Here is a 21564-nt window from a genome sequence, read left to right as displayed (position 1 = left end):
TTATTATGCTATTAATACGGTATTATGGAATTTAAAATATTCTGCTGCTCGTGCACAAAGATCACGCTGGTTGCGCGTCCCTCATTGATAGTCTACCCTAAACGGCAGCTAAAACTCATCAATGTTATTCCCCCTCTCGACAGCACGACAAAGTTAAATTGTGGATGGTCTGAAAATTAACATTTTCTAGCGATGCAGATAATATTGTAGCCGATCCCATACACGCAATCACTAAAACACGATGCATGACTAGGTTACACCGCTTTAAGTTTTCCAAAATGTGAGTGATAAACAGTTTTAATAAAAGCCTTACAGAAATATATTACAAAGTGAAGCTGATGAAACAATAATTTCAGACTAACCCGTTATTATTTCTAGAAAGCAGCAGAGTGTTTTCAAATTGTCTTGGTTTCAGATTATCCAGGATTGAAGTGTTGGCATTAGAATGAATAGGAATAGATGCCCTTTGGTCAATGGGACAGTCAAAGCACACCGCGCTGTATAATGGGGACGTCATCCTAACAAGACCATTATTATCAATAGGAGGGTTCCTTTTGTTCCCCTTCTCAACCGCACTATAAATACTCGGAGCAGTATTTTACCCCACCACAGAGCAAGAAGAGGTGCACCCGCGGGATAAGATTACGCGCAGTTATCCGGCCAACAAGCCCAGTGCGTCCATTCAAGCCCTCATAGACCTCCATCCCAAAAAGAGGACCAAACTCAAAACGACACAAACAGGTGATCGATTGTGATTTAAAAATAGAGGCAGAGACAGAGGGAAGCGGCGACCTCTTACCCAAACCGAGCTAATAAAATGCATTCTGACTCCAGCTCGAGCAGATCTTCCTCGCCAGACATGGATGGAATGTATCTCCGAGACCACCTCAATTCAGTGTCCTCGGCGCAGAACGAACTCCTCCAGAAGATGACGAGCGAGCATCTTTCCAGGCACGGGGAAAATACGTCATCTGGCGGGAGCAAGTACAAACTCAAGAAGCAGGTGACCGAGCAAGAGATTCAGCATCTGAGGCTGAAAATCAACGGGCGGGAGCGCAAGAGGATGCACGACTTGAACCTGGCGATGGACGGCCTCCGGGAAGTTATGCCTTACGCACACGGTCCGTCTGTGAGAAAGCTGTCGAAGATTGCCACTCTCCTGCTTGCCAGAAACTACATCCTGATGCTCAACAGCTCCATGGACGAGATGAAAAGGCTGGTTGGAGAAATCTACGGCGGACATCATTCTGCGTTCCACTGCGGGACAGTAAGCGGGCACTCTGGCAACCCGGCGCATCAGGTGCATCCGCTGCTCGGGAGCGCGCTGTCCTCGTCCACATCCTCTACCCTCACCACCACCTTACCTGGACTTACCTCCATCCGAGCGCCTCACTCCTTAATGAAGAGTGCCCCTGCACACCCTCTTCAGCTCGGCAGCGGCTTCCAACACTGGGCAGGTTTACCATGCCCGTGCCCCATATGCCAAGTACCACCACCCCCTCATATTCCTATCAGTTCTGCGGGACTGACGAGACTTGCAAGCGGAAACAAGGATGTGATGAAGTAATTCGGGACATCCGATTCAGAATGGTGTCAATATGTACAGTACAGTACATTATGAATTGGACATGAAGAATTGACCTCCATGCATGCATTGTATGTATGTTTATTTGTTTTGCGTATGAGAACCGTTAATTATTCCTCCTTGTAACAAAGACCCTGTGAAAATACTTTTTTCACGGTAAAAAATGTAGCTGTTTATTTGGTGTCACCAGAGATGCATTCACGCTATGTATATATGTTTCTTACAAGACGCTCTGTGAAAAAACCTAAAGCATTAAGCTGGAGATGTCTGAATGTGACCTTATGTTTGGAGAGCTTTAAGCTGGAAATGTCTGAATGTGACCTTATGTTTGGAGAGCTTTAAGCTGGAAATGTCTGAATGTGACCTCATGTTTGGAGAGCATTAATCTGGAGATGTCTGAATGTGACCTCATGTTTGGAGCACTGAAGTTGATCGTAGCACAAAATACTTGCTCACCCGAAAGGGTGAAAAAAGTTACATGCAATGTAATATGTTTGTTTTGGCATCATTTGTGAAAGTGAAGAATGCACTTTCCTTGTAACAAGGATGGTGAAATCGCATTCTACAGTGTATGAAAATTGCATGATTTATATATTAATTTCGGAAAGGTTGAAATAATATGGCTCTTGATGACTCCATAGAATTCTGAAAATACTTTTAGTTTTGCGGTGGCGTCCATATGTTGAACTTCAGTAGCATGGCTGCATGATTGTTTTGCTGGAAAGAATGTTTTATGTCCGGAGACCCCGTGTCTTTATTTTTGTATTGATGACTAATTAAATATTTATTATTGCCCAGTGTTCCTGGATGAAATGTCAATAAAACGGATATGATGAACCTTGTATGCTGCATTGCCTGTCCATACCATGTCAGGATGTATCTAACATAGCCTCAATTAAGGACATTGATTCCTGTCGATTATTTGTTCATAGATTTCAAATCTAAATATACGTCTGGCTATTTATTCATAGATTTAAAGCCAAGTCTAAATATATGTTGCTTATTTATTCATAGATTTAAAGCCAAGTCTAAATATACGTTTGGTTATTTATTCATAGATTAAAGCCATGTCTAAATATACGTTTGGTTATTTATTCATATATTTAAAGCCATGTCTACATATAGGTTTTGTTATTTATTCGTAGATTTAAAGCCATATCTACATATATGTTGCTTATTTATTCATATATTTAAAGCCATGTCTACATATAGGTTTGGCTATTTATTCATAGATTTAAAGCCAAGTCTAAATATAGGTTAGATCTAGTAGCCTATGTAGGCCTTGAGTGATTGGAATCATGCAGTATGTCAATAATGCCTGGATTTTAATGTACCTTTTTGATAATTTTGTAGACTATGTAGACCTAACTTATCTAGACTATTTCAAATGTTTGTAGACAGTCTATAGATATTTTAGATCCACATAAGAGGAAGGCCTAATGACCGCTTAACAAAGTAAGATACTTGCTAACTTTTATTTGTTTCTGTTAATTCATTGTGGTGAGGTGAGAGCAAAGTATTTGTTTTTCAGGTTGGCAATATAATATCCACTGCAGTTAGTAATGTTTACATGTGGGCCTATTATAATCTCCACTACATTTCACAGGTGCAGAAGTAGTTCTGAATATACATTACACCGAATGGGGGTTAGGAGAGTTTTGTTGTAGCAACTAACACCAGTAGAAATGTTGGTTATCTGGCAGTATCTGCAGAAAATGTGTGGGCATAGTCCTTGATTGCTTTTGGAGTTTTCTACTATATATATATATATATATATATATATATATATATATATATATATATATATATATATATATATATATATATATATATATATATATATATATATATCATATATATCTAAGATGTAATACTTATCGTAACATAATTAAGAAAAACACAAGCATCTTATTAGACCTGACCAGCATAAGTTTATTGATCCTATCAGAATCCACATTTGAGCCATTATTGACATTGATCTCTATATACTGTATGTAGCCTACATACACTTTTATAGAATGAATTATACAAAATCCTCATGCTTGTATTATATAGTGTTTTTTTTGTGTTGACAGAAATGTTAAGAGAGAGCATTGATCTGAACACCAGATAATGAAGAATAATGCACAATAGACCTACATTTTAGGCTTAACTTTCCCAAAATAATATGTCTCCAACTTGTCAACATTAGAATGGCATGTATCCTGAACTAGCCAACACCACCCACATTTCCAACGGTTGATATTAGGAAAAGTATTAATATAACAATAACTCAACAATTTCAGTTCATTTAAGAAAATCACTAAATTTAAAGAATTACATTAGACATTAATCTATGAATATCCAGTGACTGGTCAAGGGTGCAGCCATGGATGGGCCCCGGGAGGGCATAGGCTCACCCACTTGGGAGCCAGGCTTACCCACTGGGGAGCCAGGTCCAGCAAATCAGAATGAGTTCTTCCCACAAAAGGGCTTTATTACAGACAGAAATACTCCACAGTTTCATTAGCGTCCTGGGTGGCTGGTCTCAGACGATTCTGCAGATGAAGAAGCCGGATGTGGAGGTCCTGAGCTGGTGTGGTTACAAGTGGTCTGCAGTTGTGAGGCCAGCTGGACGTACTGCCAAATTCTCTAAAATGAGTGGCCCTTTATTGTCCCCAGCACAAGGTGAACCTGTGTAATGATCATGCTTTTTAATCAGTTTCTTGATATGCCACACCTGTCAGGTGGATGGATTATTTGGCAAAGGAGAAATGCTCACACTAACAACATTTTGCACAACATTTGAGAGAAACAAGCATTTCGTGCAAATGGAAAATTTCTGGGATATTTTATTATTTTATTTAAGCTCTTAAAACATGGGACCAACACTTTACATGTTTAGTTTCTATTTTTGTTTAGTAAATGTAAATATATTTAAATGTCCTATAGGCCTACAGATGTAGGATCTTAATTTGAGCCAGTTAGCTACAGCAGGAGAATAATCCTGCAGCAATATGACATGTGAATTACTATGTGGAATATAATAAATGGATCTCATTGTTTGGGTTGACACATTTTTTGTTAGGTCAAATCAAGTCTGAATTTTCAAAGAGGAAATTACAAACTTTGGAAGCCTTTTCAAAACTAGAATACACTACAAGTTAGGAATTCCTGCAGTGCAGGAACATTCTCAGTAACCAAAGAGTGATCAAATTAAGATCCTACATCTGTATATTTTCAACAAATACGTTAGTAATACGACATATTTCTGATCATACAATGTGCTTAATAAATTATTTCATAATTCCATGGGATGTTATCGAACTGTTGTGTCCTGAAACAAATGCTACATGAACCTCCATGGGATCAGAAAATGCTTTGGCATGTCCCTTGAGTCCTTTCACCGGTGCATTGCAGATCAGAGTTCTAAACAGATTGTGTTTGTGGAGATTACAAGTGAATTGTTCCTGGGGGAATGGGGAAGGAAACACATCAGAAGACTGGTTGGGATTACAGGAACCTATACGCAAAAGATTATGCATTCAGTTGCCATTCTTCCAGCATGTAAATGAGCCAGTAAGCCTTTTGTAACCTTGTCATTGGAAAGCTCAAATTCGTTCCTCATAGTGCTGTAGGTTGGGAGAGTGAAAGGGGGAGTTTTTTTATTTTACATTTTGTCTTAAGGATACAAACAGTTACGGTTAGACTGTCCATGCCAGATGGGGTTTATATCGATGGTTGCAAGTTCCCATCAAGAAGAAGCGTTAAAATATTTTGTTCTAAAGATTGTGCCAGAGAAGAATGCTGCCTAATTATCATGAAACGTGGTCAATTATCATGCAGTATAAGAACATTGACAGTCCAGTTGTGTGAGAAAAATGTGCCAGCAAAATGTGCTTCAAATGTGCTTACCTCTGCACAGGCTGCTTAAAATGGTGATATTAATGATATCCATTGATACTATATGCCTGCTATCATTTTCTAGACATACTTTATGATGTAGTTCATAATATGTGCCGTTCTACCATCATTACTGCACTATAAGTAGTAACATTGCCTGTTCTCCAAATTGTGAGTTCACGTGCATGCACATTTTGTAAATGTTTCCAGAAAATATATTGGACTCATATGGATAATCTGACCATTGTGCTGTATATAATAAAGAATTTAATCATGGATACATTTCAAACATATTGTTACGTCCGTCGTTGAATGAATGAGACCAAAGCGCAGCGTGGAAAGTGTTCATGATATTTAATACTGAAACACCGACAAAACAACAAAATATAAACGAACGTAAAGTTCTGCAGGGCTCGACAGCTACTGTGCAAAAACAAGATCCAAAAACTCAGGTGGACAACAGGCAGCCTAAGTATGATTCCCAATCACAGACAACGACAAACAGCTGCCTCTGATTGGGAACCATACAACAAAGAACAAAGAACAACAAAGAAATAGAAAACTAGAATGCCCACCCAAATCACACCCTGACCTAACCAAATAGAGAAATAAACAGGCTCTCTAAGGTCAGGGCGTGACACATATTGTGGGATTACCCTTGAGATGCAACTACTGGAGTCAACTTTCACTCAGACCCAGATGTGATGTTTAACCCTCAAACTACCAACATATTTGGATTACCAATAAGAACAAATGGTTGGAAAAAGAAACAATCATGTCAAAATATAAACATATTTCTCATCTTAACATAATTGGACTGTTATCTAAAATAAAATATAACCAGTTAAATTACAGGCAATTTGCTTAAACAACAACATACATCTTCCCTTATGTGTAGTTTTTCTTCAAAATACAATCCACATTAGAACTAAAAAGCTGATTTAATTAATATGATTTGATCATAGTATAATTTATTTTTCTGAATTTTGAAGAAAATATACATTTCGCCATGTTAATTTTGTAAAAACTACTGCCATATCAAGGGGCAGTACACCAAAAATATACTTAATTTTATTGATATAAGAAATCCATTTATCCTGAGAGACACGACCAAAAATATGGCTCAGTTTTCTTTATGTACTTACCCCACAGCAAATCAAATCAAATTGTATTAGTCGCATGCGCAGAATACATCAGGTGTAGTAGACCTTACTGTGAAAAGCTTACTTACAAGACCTTAAACAACAATGCAGTTTTAAGAAAATACCTAAAAAAAGAAAGATAAAAATAACAAATAATTCAAGCGCAGCAGTAAAATAACAATAGCGGGGCTATATACAGGGGGTACTGTACAGAGTCAATGTGGAGGCTATATACAGGGGGTACCGGTACAGAGTCAATGTGGAGGCTATATACAGGGGGTACCGGTACAGAGTCAATGTGGAGGCTATATACAGGGGGTACCGGTACAGAGTCAATGTGGAGGCTATATACAGGGGGTACCGTACAGAGTCAATGTGGAGGCTATATACAGGGGGTACCGGTACAGAGTCAATGTGGAGGCTATATACAGGGGGTGCCGGTACAGAGTCAATGTGGAGGCTATATACAGGGGGTACCGGTACAGAGTCAATGTGGAGGCTATATACAGGGGGTACCAGTACAGAGTCAATGTGGAGGCTATATACAGGGGGTACCGGTACAGAGTCAATGTGGAGGCTATATACAGGGGGTACCGGTACAGAGTCAATGTGTGGGGGCACCGGTGTCGAGGTAATTTAGGTAATATGTACATGTAGGTAGAGTTATTAAAGTGACTATGCATAAACAATAACAGAGTGTAGCAGCAGCTTGAAGAGGGGGGATTTAGTCTGGGTAGCCATTTGATTAGATGTTCAGGAGTTTTATGGCTTTGAGTAGAAGTTGTTTAGAAGCCTCTTGGACCTAGACTTGGCGCTCCGGTACCGCTTGCCATGCGGTTGCAGAGAGAACAGTCTATGACTGGGGTGGCTGGAGTCTTTGACAATTTTTAGGGCCTTCCTCTGACACCGCCTGGTATAGAGGTCCTGGGTGGCAGGAAGCTTGGCCCCGGTGATTTTCTGGGCCGTACCCACTACCCTCTGTAGTGCCTTGCGGGCGGAGGCTGAGCAGTTGTCATACCAGGCAGTGATGCAACCCGTCAGTCAGTATGCTCTCGATGGTGCAGCTGTAAAAACGTTTGAGGATCTGAGGACCCATGACAAATATTTTCAGTCTCCTGAGGGGGAATAGGTTTTGTCCTGTCCTCTTCACGACTGTCTCTGTGTGCTTGGACCATGTTAGTTTGTTTGTGATGTTGACCCCAAGGAACTTGAAGCTCTCAACCTGCTCCACTTCAGCCCTGTCAATGAGAATTGGGGCATGCTCGGTCCTCCTTTTCCTGTAGTCCACAATCATCTCCTTTTTCTTGATCACGTCTCTGACCTCCTCGCTATAGGCTGTCTCATCGTTGTCGTTGATCAGACCTACCTACCACTGTTGTGTCATCTGCGAACTTAATGATGGTGTTTTAGCATGGCTGTTAGCGAAACAATGGGAGTGTTAGGGGCTATGGCAGCATGCTTCAAAAAGCATAATCAAATCCTCAAAGTCCCTTCAAACCAAATGTTATAGCAATGTTTTACGTTGCAAATATAGAACATTGGAGGATATTATAGGAATTCTCATATTTATATCAAATGTTCAGTAGAATATAGTTTTTTTAGCAGAATACACACCAATACAGCCCTATGGATTTTCAGAGAATACACACCAACACACACTATGGGTTTTCAGAGAATACACACCAATACACATAATAGGTTTTCAGAGAATACACACCAATACACACTATGGGTTTCCAGAGTGTCATGGAAAATTGAAAGGATTGAATGAAACACATTTGAGATACAGTATTATAAAAAATATGCCTCTGGGATGAAAATGACCTCAGTCGGTAGTTTGAGGGTTAAGACATAATACTCTTCTCGTTTGTTTGAGTCTGTTTGAATGTATTTGATTTGACAATTATTCTTACATTGTCTCTATGAGATTGTGGAGGTAAACAGTAAGTAATTACGTTGGCCTAATAACCTATGTTGTTGCTAGTGAATTACACATTACTTGGTAGTTTTCTCTCCATGCAACTCCCTTCGTTTCCTTTAATTACAGTTTTGCAGCTAATAAAATCCCTCCCTGCTGGAGATTCATCAGATATGCTGATTGTCATGATGATAACACCTCTGTGAACGATAGTCATTTTGTTTATAGCAAGTGCTGCTGTGACAGTACAGTGATAGATGGGAATGCTCATGAGGGAGGTGATTCACAGTTTTTCCAACACCATTATTGAATTTTCTTTGATTATTTGTTTTTTATTTAGACGGCCCAGTACATCACTGGGGCCAAGCTTCCTGCCATCCAGGACCTCTATACCAGGCGGTGTCTGCAGAAGGCCCAATAAATTGGCAAAGACTCCAGCCACCCTAGTCATAGACTGTTCTCTCTGCTACCGCACGGCAAGTGGTACCGGAGCGTCAAGTCTAGGTCCAAAAGGCTTCTTAACAGCTTCTACCCCCAAGCCATGAGACTCCTGAACATCTAATCAAATGGCTACCCAGACTATTTGCATTGTCCCCTATCCCCATTTTTACACTGCTGCTACTCTCTGTTTATTATCCATGCATAGTCACTTTACCTCTACCTACATGTACATATTACTTCAATTACCTCGACTAACCGGTTACTCTGTACCGGTATATAGCCTCGCTACTGTTATTTTATTGTTGCTCCTTAATGAACTAATTGTTATTAATCTTTTTTCGTATTTAAATGTTTTTATTTTATTTTATTTTATTTTTTTACTTCAGTTTATTTTAGTAAATACTTTCTCTACACTTTTTGTTGGTTAAGGGCTTGTAAGTAAGCATTTCACTGTAAGGTGTTGTATTCGGCGCATGTGACAAATACAATTTGATTTGATTTGACTATGCAGGTTGGACAACTTTTACTCACAGTAAAAAAGTAACCCAAGAGCTGTATATGAGGCCAGTCGATATTATTTTCTTAGGCCTACCATTCTCTGGCTGACAGAGTGAGACAGATAGAGAATCACTGCACAACACAAGCTATTCTTATTGGTGCTTATTCAGAACCAGATGGATTGAGAGACTAAAAAGCCTTACAAGCACATAAGGGTCACTAAAGAACCAATGAGGAGGACTTTCATGCTCCCAAGTAATTTCTTGAATGCTTTAAATCAAAAGACGACATGCTAACTATTCCCCTTCTTTTCAGCAGTGACAAATGTCCAGTCATCTTCAGTGGACACACCTATTTGCTGGAAACACTAACATGAAACACTTTGAGAGTTGCCTTGTTAAACTCAGATTCCCCTCAAAGATCCCACCCAATAGATATGCATGTTAACAGTGCTGCTGGCTGTGAGCTAAAAGCTCTCTGTCAAAGCAGGGCTTGTGCAGGGCAAAACTGTGGCTGCAATTGAAAATACATTTATGTTGAATAATTGGCTGCATCAGAGAAGCTGCTTCCCCCTCATGTGAGTAAGGGGCATTGGCTAAATCATAGGAGCTGCTGCCCCCTCAGTTGAATGTCTGGGGTCTGCTGTTCATTATGTCTGCCAGTTCCTGGGCGCTCTGGGTCTCTCAGGGGTCTGAATTAGGTAGCAGATGCAGCATCCATTGTCTCTCTGCCCCGGGGGAATGCCCCTGGGCCTGTCATCAGCTGATTTCATAGACATGTAGCCAAAGCAGAAAGCAGATTTTCATCATAAATTCATTTTGCCACAGCCATTAGTATCGGAGCTCATTTGCATGTTAATTGTACAGTTAGGGGTAATGTTGACGTTTCCCTTTGTCCAGGTTTGTTTGGAGGGAAAATGGACCTAAGAAATGTGTTCTATGCTTTTTCAATTGTTGGGTTGGTCGTAATATCTTGTTTTCACAATTTAGAGGATTTGTAAAATAAAAAAATGAGTTTCATTGTTTATTTCTGTACATGATCATAGTCTCATATAGTTATTTCTAATTCTCTCAGAGCCTGTCAGCATCAACAATTAACTCATGCAGCTCATTAATAATGTAACCCATGCAGCTCATCAACAATGTAACTCATGTAGCTCATCAACAATGTAACTCATGTAGCTCATCAACAATGTAACCCATGCAGCTCATCAACAATGTAACTCATGCAGCTCATCAACAATGTAACTCATGTAGCTCATCAACAATGTAACTCATGCAGCTCATCAATAATGTAACTCATGTAGCTCATAAACAATGCAACTAATGTAGCTCATCAACAATGTAACTCAAACAGCTCATCAACAATGTAACTCATGTAGCTCATCAATAATGTAACTCATGTAGCTCATCAATAATGTAACTCATGTAGCTCATAAACAATGCAACTAATGTAGCTCATCAACAATGTAACTCAAACAGCTCATCAATAATGTAACTCATGTAGCTCATCAATAATGTAACTCATGTAGCTCATCAATAATGTAACTCATGTAGCTCATCAATAATGCAACTCATGTAGCTCATAAACAATGCAACTAATGTAGCTCATCAACAATGTAACTCAAACAGCTCATCAACAATGTAACTCATGTAGCTCATCAACAATGTAACTCATGCAGCTCATCAATAATGTAACTCATGTAGCTCATAAACAATGCAACTAATGTAGCTCATCAACAATGTAACTCAAACAGCTCATCAACAATGTAACTCATGTAGCTCATCAATAATGTAACTCATGTAGCTCATCAATAATGTAACTCATGTAGCTCATAAACAATGCAACTAATGTAGCTCATCAACAATGTAACTCAAACAGCTCATCAATAATGTAACTCATGTAGCTCATCAATAATGTAACTTATGCAGCTCATCAATAATGTAACTCATGTAGCTCATCAATAATGTAACTCATGTAGCTCATCAACAATGTAACTCAAACAGCTCATCAACAATGTAACTCAAACAGCTCATCAACAATGTAACTCATGTAGCTCATCAACAATGTAACTCATGTAGCTCATCAACAATGTAACTCATGTAGCTCATCAACAATGTAACTCATGTAGCTCATCAACAATGTAACTCATGTAGCTCATCAACAATGTAACTAATGTAGCTCATCAATAATGTAACTCATGTAGCTCATCAACAATGTAACTCATGTAGCTCATCAACAATGTAACTCATGTAGCTCATCAACAATGTAACTCATGTAGCTCATCAACAATGTAACTCAAACAGCTCATCAATAATGTAACTCATGCAGCTCATCAACAATGTAACTCATGTAGCTCATCAACAATGTAACTCATGTAGCTCATCAATAATGTAACTCATGCAGCTCATCAACAATGTAACTCATGTAGCTCATCAACAATGTAACTCATGTATCTCATCAATAATGTAACTCATGTAACTCATGTAACACGTCAACAATATAACTCATCAACCATGTAACTCATGTAGCTAATGTATAATGTAATACATGTAACTCATCAATATTGTAACTCATGTAACTCATCAACAATATAGCTCATGTACCTCATCAACAATGTAACTCATGTAGCTCATCAATATTGTAACTCATGTAACTCATCAATAATATAGTACATGTAACTCATCAACAATGTAACTCATGTAACTCATCAACAATATAACTCATGTAGCTCATCAACAATGTAACTAACTCATCAACCATGTTACTCATGTAGCTAATCAATAATGTAACTCATGTAGCTCATAAACAATGCAACTAATGTAGCTCATCAACAATGTAACTCAAACAGCTCATCAACAATGTAACTCATGTAGCTCATCAATAATGTAACTCATGTAGCTCATCAATAATGTAACTCATGCAGCTCATCAATAATGTAACTCATGTAGCTCATCAATAATGTAACTCATGCAGCTCATCAACAATGTAACTCATGTAGCTCATCAACAATGTAACTAATGTAGCTCATCAACAATGTAACTCATGTAGCTCATCAACAATGTAACTCATGTAGCTCATCAATAATGTAACTCATGTAGCTCATCAACAATGTAACTCAAACAGCTCATCAATAATGTAACTCATGTAGCTCATCAATAATGTAACTCATGTAGCTCATCAATAATGTAACTCATGTAGCTCATCAACAATGTAACTCATGTAGCTCATCAATAATGTAACTCATGTAGCTCATCAACAATGTAACTCATGTAGCTCATCAACAATGTAACTCATGTATCTCATCAATAATGTAACTCATGTAACTCATGTAACACGTCAACAATATAACTCATCAACCATGTAACTCATGTAGCTAATGTATAATGTAATACATGTAACTCATCAATATTGTAACTCATGTAACTCATCAACAATATAGCTCATGTACCTCATCAACAATGTAACTCATGTAGCTCATCAATATTGTAACTCATGTAACTCATCAATAATATAGTACATGTAACTCATCAACAATGTAACTCATGTAACTCATCAACAATATAACTCATGTAGCTCATCAACAATGTAACTAACTCATCAACCATGTTACTCATGTAGCTAATCAATAATGTAATACATGTAGCTCATCAGCAATGTAACTCATGTAACTAATCAACAATGTAACTCTACATAAACTACTGCCGTACCGTAGTAGTAAGTGATTTTTACACATAAGCTAATATAGTCATTCTGGGTGACAGCATCACTTGCATTTATGTGATTTTGGGAGAATTATGTTGATGATAAAAGGTATTGATATATCTGGAATGATTGGGAGCTACCTTTACAGTGAAATAACATATTATGCCAGATGTCTGAGACTTTTTCAACTGCAAAATGGGGGGATCGTCTCACTCAAGTCCATGGAACCAGTCAACTAGGCATATGCTAAAATAGCAGACTGTTTAAACACGTCCAATACAACATCCAAGTCGGCTTTGGTGTCAGTTATGTGTAAATACTGAAGAGAGAGAAGTCAAGCTATCGTTTCTGTGAGCAGTAATGTCCTCCCACAGTGTCTGACAGATGGCGTTCACTAGTTAGCCATAAATGACTGTCACAAAGTGTTTGTCTGTCTGCCAGTAGACTATGGTTAAGGGACTCCCTGGAAGAATGTTACTGTCCTGACACCGCTGAAAACAAACTGTCATTGATTGACAGCCACAGAACATCATGGCCCTCGTGCTACCACAACCTTCTGGCCAGAAAGGCTGACGGAGCAGGTGCAGAAAGGAGCGATATATCTGTTTAAATAATAGGCCACCACATGCTTAAAATGTGCCCTGAATAAAGCCCCTCTCCATGACGATATTGGGGACATGTTGAACCTTCAACAAGATGTCTGTACTGTCTGCGTTCAATAAAGGGAATCAACAGGATGGTCTCTGCTGAGGGATTACCTGTAACTCCCAAGGTGTATTATCTGGATTAGAAATAGAGATTTTCATCTTGTCCCTTTGAGCAAAGGATCCTCTTTCGAATGCAGCTCATTTCCAGGGATCATAGTACACTACACGACTCATGATCACCTGAGTATCTAGCACCGTTATCAGTAGAGACAATCAAAAGAGTTTATTCATGTACAAAACTTTGTTTGTTGAAAGCATATCCTCATTATCACAGTGCTGGACATTAGTGAGACAGAGCGTTAAGTCTCAGTGATCAATCATGTGTGTTGAGTGAATCAGAGTAGACAGAAGGTGGAGGGACATTCCCCAGAGAGGAGAGAGGAGGGTGAAAAGGGGGTGGGGGGTGGGGGGTGGGGGGGCGAACGTTGCCTGTGGGCGGTGGTCTCTGTGCCAGCTCCTAGCTTGGTAGAGGGCACTGTGGCTTGGCCCCACTCAGTAGGAGGTTGCTGTGTGACAAAGTGAAACATGGACGTGTGAGGAGCAAGCCAAGAACACAGAAGTTCAACGGATGCTGCAGAGAAAAGAAGTCCATACATTTTATGGATGTGGGAAAATAGATTAAATTGTTTCAACCTTCCATTTTGAGGGTCCCCTACTAGATCTAGGGTCCAGCATCTCCATAATCCTGAATCTAAGCTTGCTTAGAGCACTGGAAGACTGGGGAATATGACATGCTCAGTGATCCCTCAAATCTCCTACACAAGTCGCTATCATCTAAGACAGTGGTTCCCAAACTTTTTATTTTCAACCTCTAGCACCAGGGTCAGCGCACTCTCAAATAATGTTTTTTTGCCATCATTGTAAGCCTGCCACACACACACTATACGACACATTTATTAAACATAAGAATGAGTGTGAGATTTTGTCACAACCCGGCTGGTGGGAAGTGACTTATGGACCAGGGCACAAATATTAAAATAATAATCATCAATAATTTTGCTCTTTACTTAACCATCTTACATATAAAACCTTTCTTGTTCATCGGAAATTGTGAATACCTCACCACAGGTTATTGAGAAGGGTGAGCTTGAAAGGATGCACATAACTCTGCAATGTTCGGCTGTATTAGAAAGAGTATCAGTCTTAAATAATTTTCCACACAGTCTGTGCCTGTATTTACAGTGGGGCAAAAAAGTATTTAGTCAGCCACCAATTGTGCAACTTCTCCCACTTAAAAAGATGAGAGAGGCCTGTCATTTTCATCATAGGTACACTTAAACTATGACAGACAAAATGAGAGAAAACAAATCCAGAAAGTCACATTGTAGGATTTTTAATGAATTTATTTGCAAATTACGGTGGAAAATAAGTATTTGGTCAATAACAAAAGTTTATCTCAATACTTTGTTATATACCCTTGGTTGGCAATGACAGAGGTCAAACGTTTTCTGTATGTTTTCACAAGGTTTTCACACACTGTTGCTGGTATTTTGGTCCATTCCTCCATGCAGATCTCCTCTAGAGCAGTGATGTTTTGGGGCTGTTGCTGGGCAACACGGACTTTCAACTCCCTCCAAAGATTTTCTATGGGGTTGAGATCTGGAGACTGGCTAGGCCATTCCAGGACCTTGAAATGCTTCTTATGAAGCCACTCCTTCGTTGCCCGGGCGGTGTGTTTGGGATCATTGTCATGCTGAAAGACCTAGCCACTTTTAATCTTCAATGCCCTTGCTGATGGAAGGAGGTTTTCACTCAAAATCTCACGATACATGGCCCCATTCATTCTTTCCTTTACACGGATCAGTCATCCTGGTCCCTTTACAGAAAAACAGCCCCAAAGCATGACGTTTCCACCCCCATGCTTCACAGTGGGTATGGTGTTCTTTGGATGCAACTCAGCATTCTTTGTAATCCAAACACGACGAGTTGAGTTTATACCAAAAAGTTCTATTTTGGTTTCATCTGACCATATGACATTCTCCCAATCTTCTTCTGGATCATCCAAATGCTCTCTAGCAAACTTCAGACGGGCCTGGACATGTACTGGCTTAAGCAGGGGGACACGTCTGGCACTGCAGGATTTGAGTCCCTGGCAGCGTAGTGTGTTACTGATGGTGGGCTTTGTTACTTTGGTCCCAGCTCTCTGCAGGTCATTCACCAGGTCCCCCCGTGTGGTTCTGGGATTTTTGCTCACCGTTCTTGTGATCATTTTGACCCCACTGGGTGAGATCTTGAGTGGAGCCCCAGATCGAGGGAGATTATCAGTGGTCTTGTATGTCTTCCATTTCCTAATAATTGCTTCCACAGTTGATTTCTTCAAACCAAGCTGCTTACATATTGCAGATTCAGTCTTCCCGGCCTGGTGCAGGTCTACAATTTTGTTTCTGGTGTCCTTTGACAGCTCTTTGGTCTTGGCCATAGTGGAGTTTGGAGTGTGACTGTTTGAGGTTGTGGACAGGTGTCTTTTATACTGATAACAAGTTCAAACAGGTGCCATTAATACAGGTAACGAGTGGAGGACAGAGGAGCATCTTAAAGAAGAAGTCTGTGAGAGCCAGAAATCTTGCTTGTTTGTAGGTGACCAAATACTTATTTTCCACCATAATTTGGAAATAAATTCATTAAAATCATACAATGTGATTTTCTGGAATTATTTTTCAAATTTTGTCTGTCATAGTTGCCCCACTGTAGTTTTCATGCTAGTAAGGGATGAGAATCCACTTTCACATACAGTGGGGAGAACAAGTATTTGATACACTGCCAATTTTGCAGGTTTTCCTACTTACAAAGCATGTAGAGGTCTGTAATTTTTATCATGGGTACACTTCAACTGTGAGAGACGGAATCTAAAATAAAATCCAGAAAATCACATTGGATGATTTTTAAGTAATTAATTAGCATTTTATTGCATCACATAAGTATTTGATACATCTGAAAAGCAGAACTTAATATTTGGTACAGAAACCTTTGTTTGCAATTACAGAGATCATACGTTTCCTGGATTTTGGCCCACTTTTCCATACAGACCTTCTCCAGATCCTTCAGGTTTCGGGGCTGTCGCTGGGCAATACAGACTTTCAGCTCCCTCCAAAAATGTTCTATTGGTTACAGGTCTGGAGACTGGCTAGGCCACTCCAGGACCTTGAGATGCTTCTTACGGATCCACTCCTTAGTTGCCCTGGCTGTGTGTTTCGGGTCGTTGTCATGCTGGAAGACCCAGCCACGACCCATCTTCAATACTCTTACTGAGGGAAGGAGGTTGTTGGCCAAGATCTCGCGATACATGGCCCCATCCATCCTCCCCTCAATACGGTGCAGTCGTCCTGTCCCCTTTGCAGAAAAGCATCCCCAAAGAATGATGTTTCCACCTCCATGCTTCACGGTTGGGATGGTGTTCTTGGGGTTGTATTCATCCTTCTTCTTCCTCCAAACACGGCGAGTGGAGTTTAGACCAAAAGGCTCTCTTTTTGTCACATCAGACCACATGACCTTCTCCCATTCCTCCTCTGGATCATCCAGATGGTCATTGGCAAACTTCAGACGGGCCTGGACATGCGCTGGCTTGAGCAGGGGGACCTTGCGTGTGCTGCAGGATTTTAATCCATGACGGCGTAGTGTGTTACTAATGGTTTTCTTTGAGACTGTGGTCCCAGCTCTCTTCAGGTCATTGACTAGGTCCTGCCGTGTAGTTATTGGCTGATCCCTCACCTTCCTCATGATCATTGATGCCCCACGAGGTGAGATCTTGCATGGAGCCCCAGAGCGAGGGTGATTGACCGTCATCTTGAGCTTCTTCCATTTTCTAATAATTGCGCCAACAGTTGTTGCCTTCTCACCAAGCTGCTTCTCTATTGTCCTCTAGCCCATTCCAGCCTTGTGCAGGTCTCCAATGTTATCCCTGATGTCCTTACACAGCTGTCTGGTCTTGGCCATTGTGGAGAGGTTGGAGCCTGTTTGATTGAGTGTGTGAACAGGTGTCTTTTATACAGGTAACGAGTTCAAATAGGTGCAGTTAATACAGGTAATGAGTGGAGAACAGGTCAGAAAAACTAACAGGTCTGTGAGAGCCGGAATTCTTACTGGTTGTTAGGTGATCAAATACTTATGTCATGCAATAAAATGCAAATGAATTACTTAAAAATCATACAATGTGATTTTCTGGATTTTTGTTTTAGATTCCGTCTCTCACAGTTGAAGTGTACCTATGATAAAAATTACAGACCTCTACATGCTTTGTAAGTAGGAAAACCTGCAAAATCGGCAGTGTATCAAATACTTGTTCTCCCCACTGTAGGTACGTAGTTGCAAAGGGCATCAGTGTCTTAACATCGCAATTTGCCAAGGCAGGATATTCTGAGCGCAGCCCAATCCAGAATCTGGCAGTGGCTTTTGATTAAATTCCATTTTCACAGAACCGCTTTTTGCAATTTCATTGAGGCTCTCTTGTTCAGATATCGGTAAGTGGACTGGAGGCAGGGCATGAGAGGGATAACGAATCTAGTTGTTTGTGTCATCCGTTTCGGGAAAGTACCTGCGTAATTGCGCACCCAACTAACTCAGGTGCTTCGCTATATCACATTTGATATTGTCCGTAAGTTTGTGTTCATTTGCACACAAAACATCATATGATGGAAAGACCTGTGTGTTGTCCTTGTTAATGCATACAGAGAAGAGCTCCAACTTCTTAATCACAGCCTCAATTTTGTCCGCACATTGAATATAGTTGCGGAGAGTCCCTGTAATCCTAGATTCAGATCATTCAGGCGAGAAAAAACATCACACAGATAGGTCAGTCATGGGAGAAACTCGTCATCGGCCAGACAAGTGAAAATTATGGGTACCCCCGACGGCATTATGCGTACCCCAGTTTGGGAATACCGGATCTAAGACATCACATTGGGGCCGGGACCACAGGTACCTCTAGGACATACAGGAAATGAGAGATGATTTCCCATTAGGGAAGCATATGGATTTGCTTCCTGGAGGGGATATGATTTCAAAATAAATCAGATTGAACAGAATTGATACAGTTAATAGCTAATCACACACACAAAGGGTAGTCTGGTTCACTAATTAGGGGCCGAATGGCAGGGCCCTCTTGTAGCCCCTTCAGCTGACACAACTCATCGGCTCCTATAATAGGGAAGCTGTTTAGCAGGGAGACGGCTGATGCCCTGACAGCTTGGCAAAATGTGCTTGTCTTAGTGCCACATGATGCTTATGGAAATGAGGCGGCTGCAGACGGGACCGTAGTTTACCGTGAGGGTCCGTGATGAAACTACACTGGCCGTTTACTGTGAGGGTCCATGATCAAATCACATTGACTTGATGACAGTTTACCGTGAGGGTCCGTGATGAAACTACACTGACTTGATGGCCATTTACTGTGAAGGTCCATGATCAAATCACATTGACTTGATGACAGTTTACCGTGTGTGGAAAGTTAAAGCATTCAGAGCTTCATGTAAGAGAAAGAGAGCTGTCGGCTCAGTCGTGTTTCTATCAAAGAATCAGAGCTTATTAGCAGAATTGCGCCAACACCACAGTCCGTACTCACCCTCATCTCACTTAACTCCATCTCAGAAGTATCTTGGCAGAGCAGCAGTTGGCAAGCTTCACCAAATTAATCATATGCCAAAGCGAGTCTGTCACAGTTGGTGACTTTGATACATTTCAACTTAAACAACGGACAGACAGTTTGCCACAAGAAACACATGTACATACATGTCAACACATTGGATTGAGTTGGAAATGCTGTTTTCAAGGGGAAGGCACATCATTGGCCACTTTATTAGATGATAACTATGATCTGAATGTCAGTGTATTGATTATGAAGTGAATCTGCCTTCACACTATTAGGAAAGAGGGAGAGAGGGACCACACAGCCCATGTATCCCTATAAAGAATAAGTGTTGAATGGGGAGCTAGGAACAGTCGACAGAGCTAATTATAGGCAGGAATGAACAGTGGTATGAAAACATAAGTGACAGCACCAGTGGTCTGCATGCAAACCAAATCAAATCAAAGGGCATTCGTCACATGCGCCGAATACAACAGATGAGAGGGAGACCTTACAGTGAAATGCTTACTTACGAGCCCCTAACCAATAATGTAGTTTATAAAAAGTATGAATAAGAATAAGAAGTAAAAATAACAAGTAATTCAAGAGGAGCAGTAAAATAACAGTAGCGAGACTATATACAAGGGAGTACCGGTACAGAGTCAATGTGTGGGGGCACCGGTTAGTTGAGGTAATATGTACATGTAAGTTATTAAAGTTACTATGCGTAGATGATAACAACAGAGAGTATAGCAGCAGTATAAAAGAAGGAGAGAGGGTGGTGGGGGCAATGCAAATAGTCTAGGTAGCCATTTGATTAGGTGTTCAGGAGTCTTATGGGACGACAGGCAGGCTCAGGGTCAGGGCAGGCAGAACGGTCCGAACCGGGAAACTAGAAAACAGGAGCAAGGAACAGGCGGGAGCAGGGAAACAAAACGCTGGTAGGTTTAACAAACAAAATGAATTGGCCACAGACAAACAGAGAACACAGGTATAAATACACAGTGGACAATGGGGAAGATGGGCAACACCTGGAGGGGGAATAGACAAGCACAAAGACAGATGAAACAGATCAGGGCGTGACAGATTAGCTGACTGCCTCTACCTAACCTACTATGGTAAAGATTCAGCTCACTGCCTGTACCTAACTTGCTATGTTAAAGATTCAGCTCACTGCCTCTACCTAACCTGTTAACATAAAGATTAGCTTGCTGTCTCTACCTAACCTGCTATGGTAAAAGCAGAAGCTGTTGGCTGATAGGTGTTGGATTCTGTGATGGAATCCAGCAGCTGGTCACCATGACACTCTCAATCAGGGAGGTTAGTGACACACTGCTATAAAAAGGCCATGATCCAACCATTTGGTATGTAAAGTATGACTTTATTTCATGATGCCTACATAAGCTCTTTATTTCTAGGTGGACATACTGTTCATGATGCCTACATAAGCACTTTATTTGTAGGTGGACATACTGTTCATGATGCCTACATAAGCTCTTTATTTCTAGGTGGACATACTGTTCATGATGCCTACATAAGCTCTTTATTTCTAGGTGGACATACTGTTCATGATGCCTACATAAGCTCTTTATTTCTAGGTGGACATACTGTTCATGATGCCTACATAAGCTCTTTATTTCTAGGTGGACATACTGTTCATGATGCCTACATAAGCACTTTATTTGTAGGTGGACATACTGTTCATGATGCCTACATAAGCTCTTTATTTCTAGGTGGACATACTGTTCATGATGCCTACATAAGCTCTTTATTTCTAGGTGGACATACTGTTCATGATGCATACATAAGCTCTTCATTTCTAGGTGGACATGCTGTTCATGATGCCTAGATAAGCTCTTTATTTCTAGGTGGACATACTGTTCATGATGCCTACATAAGCTCTTTATTTCTAGGTGGACATACTGTTCATGATGCCTACATAAGCTCTTCATTTCTAGGTGGACATACTGTTCATGATGCCTACATAAGCTCTTTATTTCTAGGTGGACATGCTGTTCATGATGCCTACATAAGCTCTTTATTTCTAGGTGGACATGCTGTTCATGATGCCTACATAAGCTCTTCATTTCTAGGTGGACATACTGTTCATGATGCCTACATAAGCT

At 40.3% G+C, this 21564-nt stretch overlaps 1 protein-coding gene across 1 annotated transcript; it reads left to right on the top strand.

Moving 5' to 3' along the window:
• Positions 1-585: 585 nt before the first annotated feature.
• Positions 586-2446, top strand: LOC110502982 (oligodendrocyte transcription factor 3-like). Its single transcript, XM_021581344.2, has one exon. The coding sequence runs from the start codon at positions 818-820 to the stop codon at positions 1565-1567; it is 750 nt and encodes a 249-aa protein (XP_021437019.2). The 5' UTR covers positions 586-817; the 3' UTR covers positions 1568-2446.
• The last annotated feature ends 19118 nt before the right edge of the window (positions 2447-21564 follow it).

Source organism: Oncorhynchus mykiss, chromosome 23, assembly GCF_013265735.2.
Source record: "Oncorhynchus mykiss isolate Arlee chromosome 23, USDA_OmykA_1.1, whole genome shotgun sequence".
Lineage (NCBI taxonomy): Eukaryota > Metazoa > Chordata > Actinopteri > Salmoniformes > Salmonidae > Oncorhynchus > Oncorhynchus mykiss.
The sequence above is the reverse complement of the archived record's forward strand: the minus strand, read 5'-3'. Positions and strand labels throughout refer to the sequence as shown.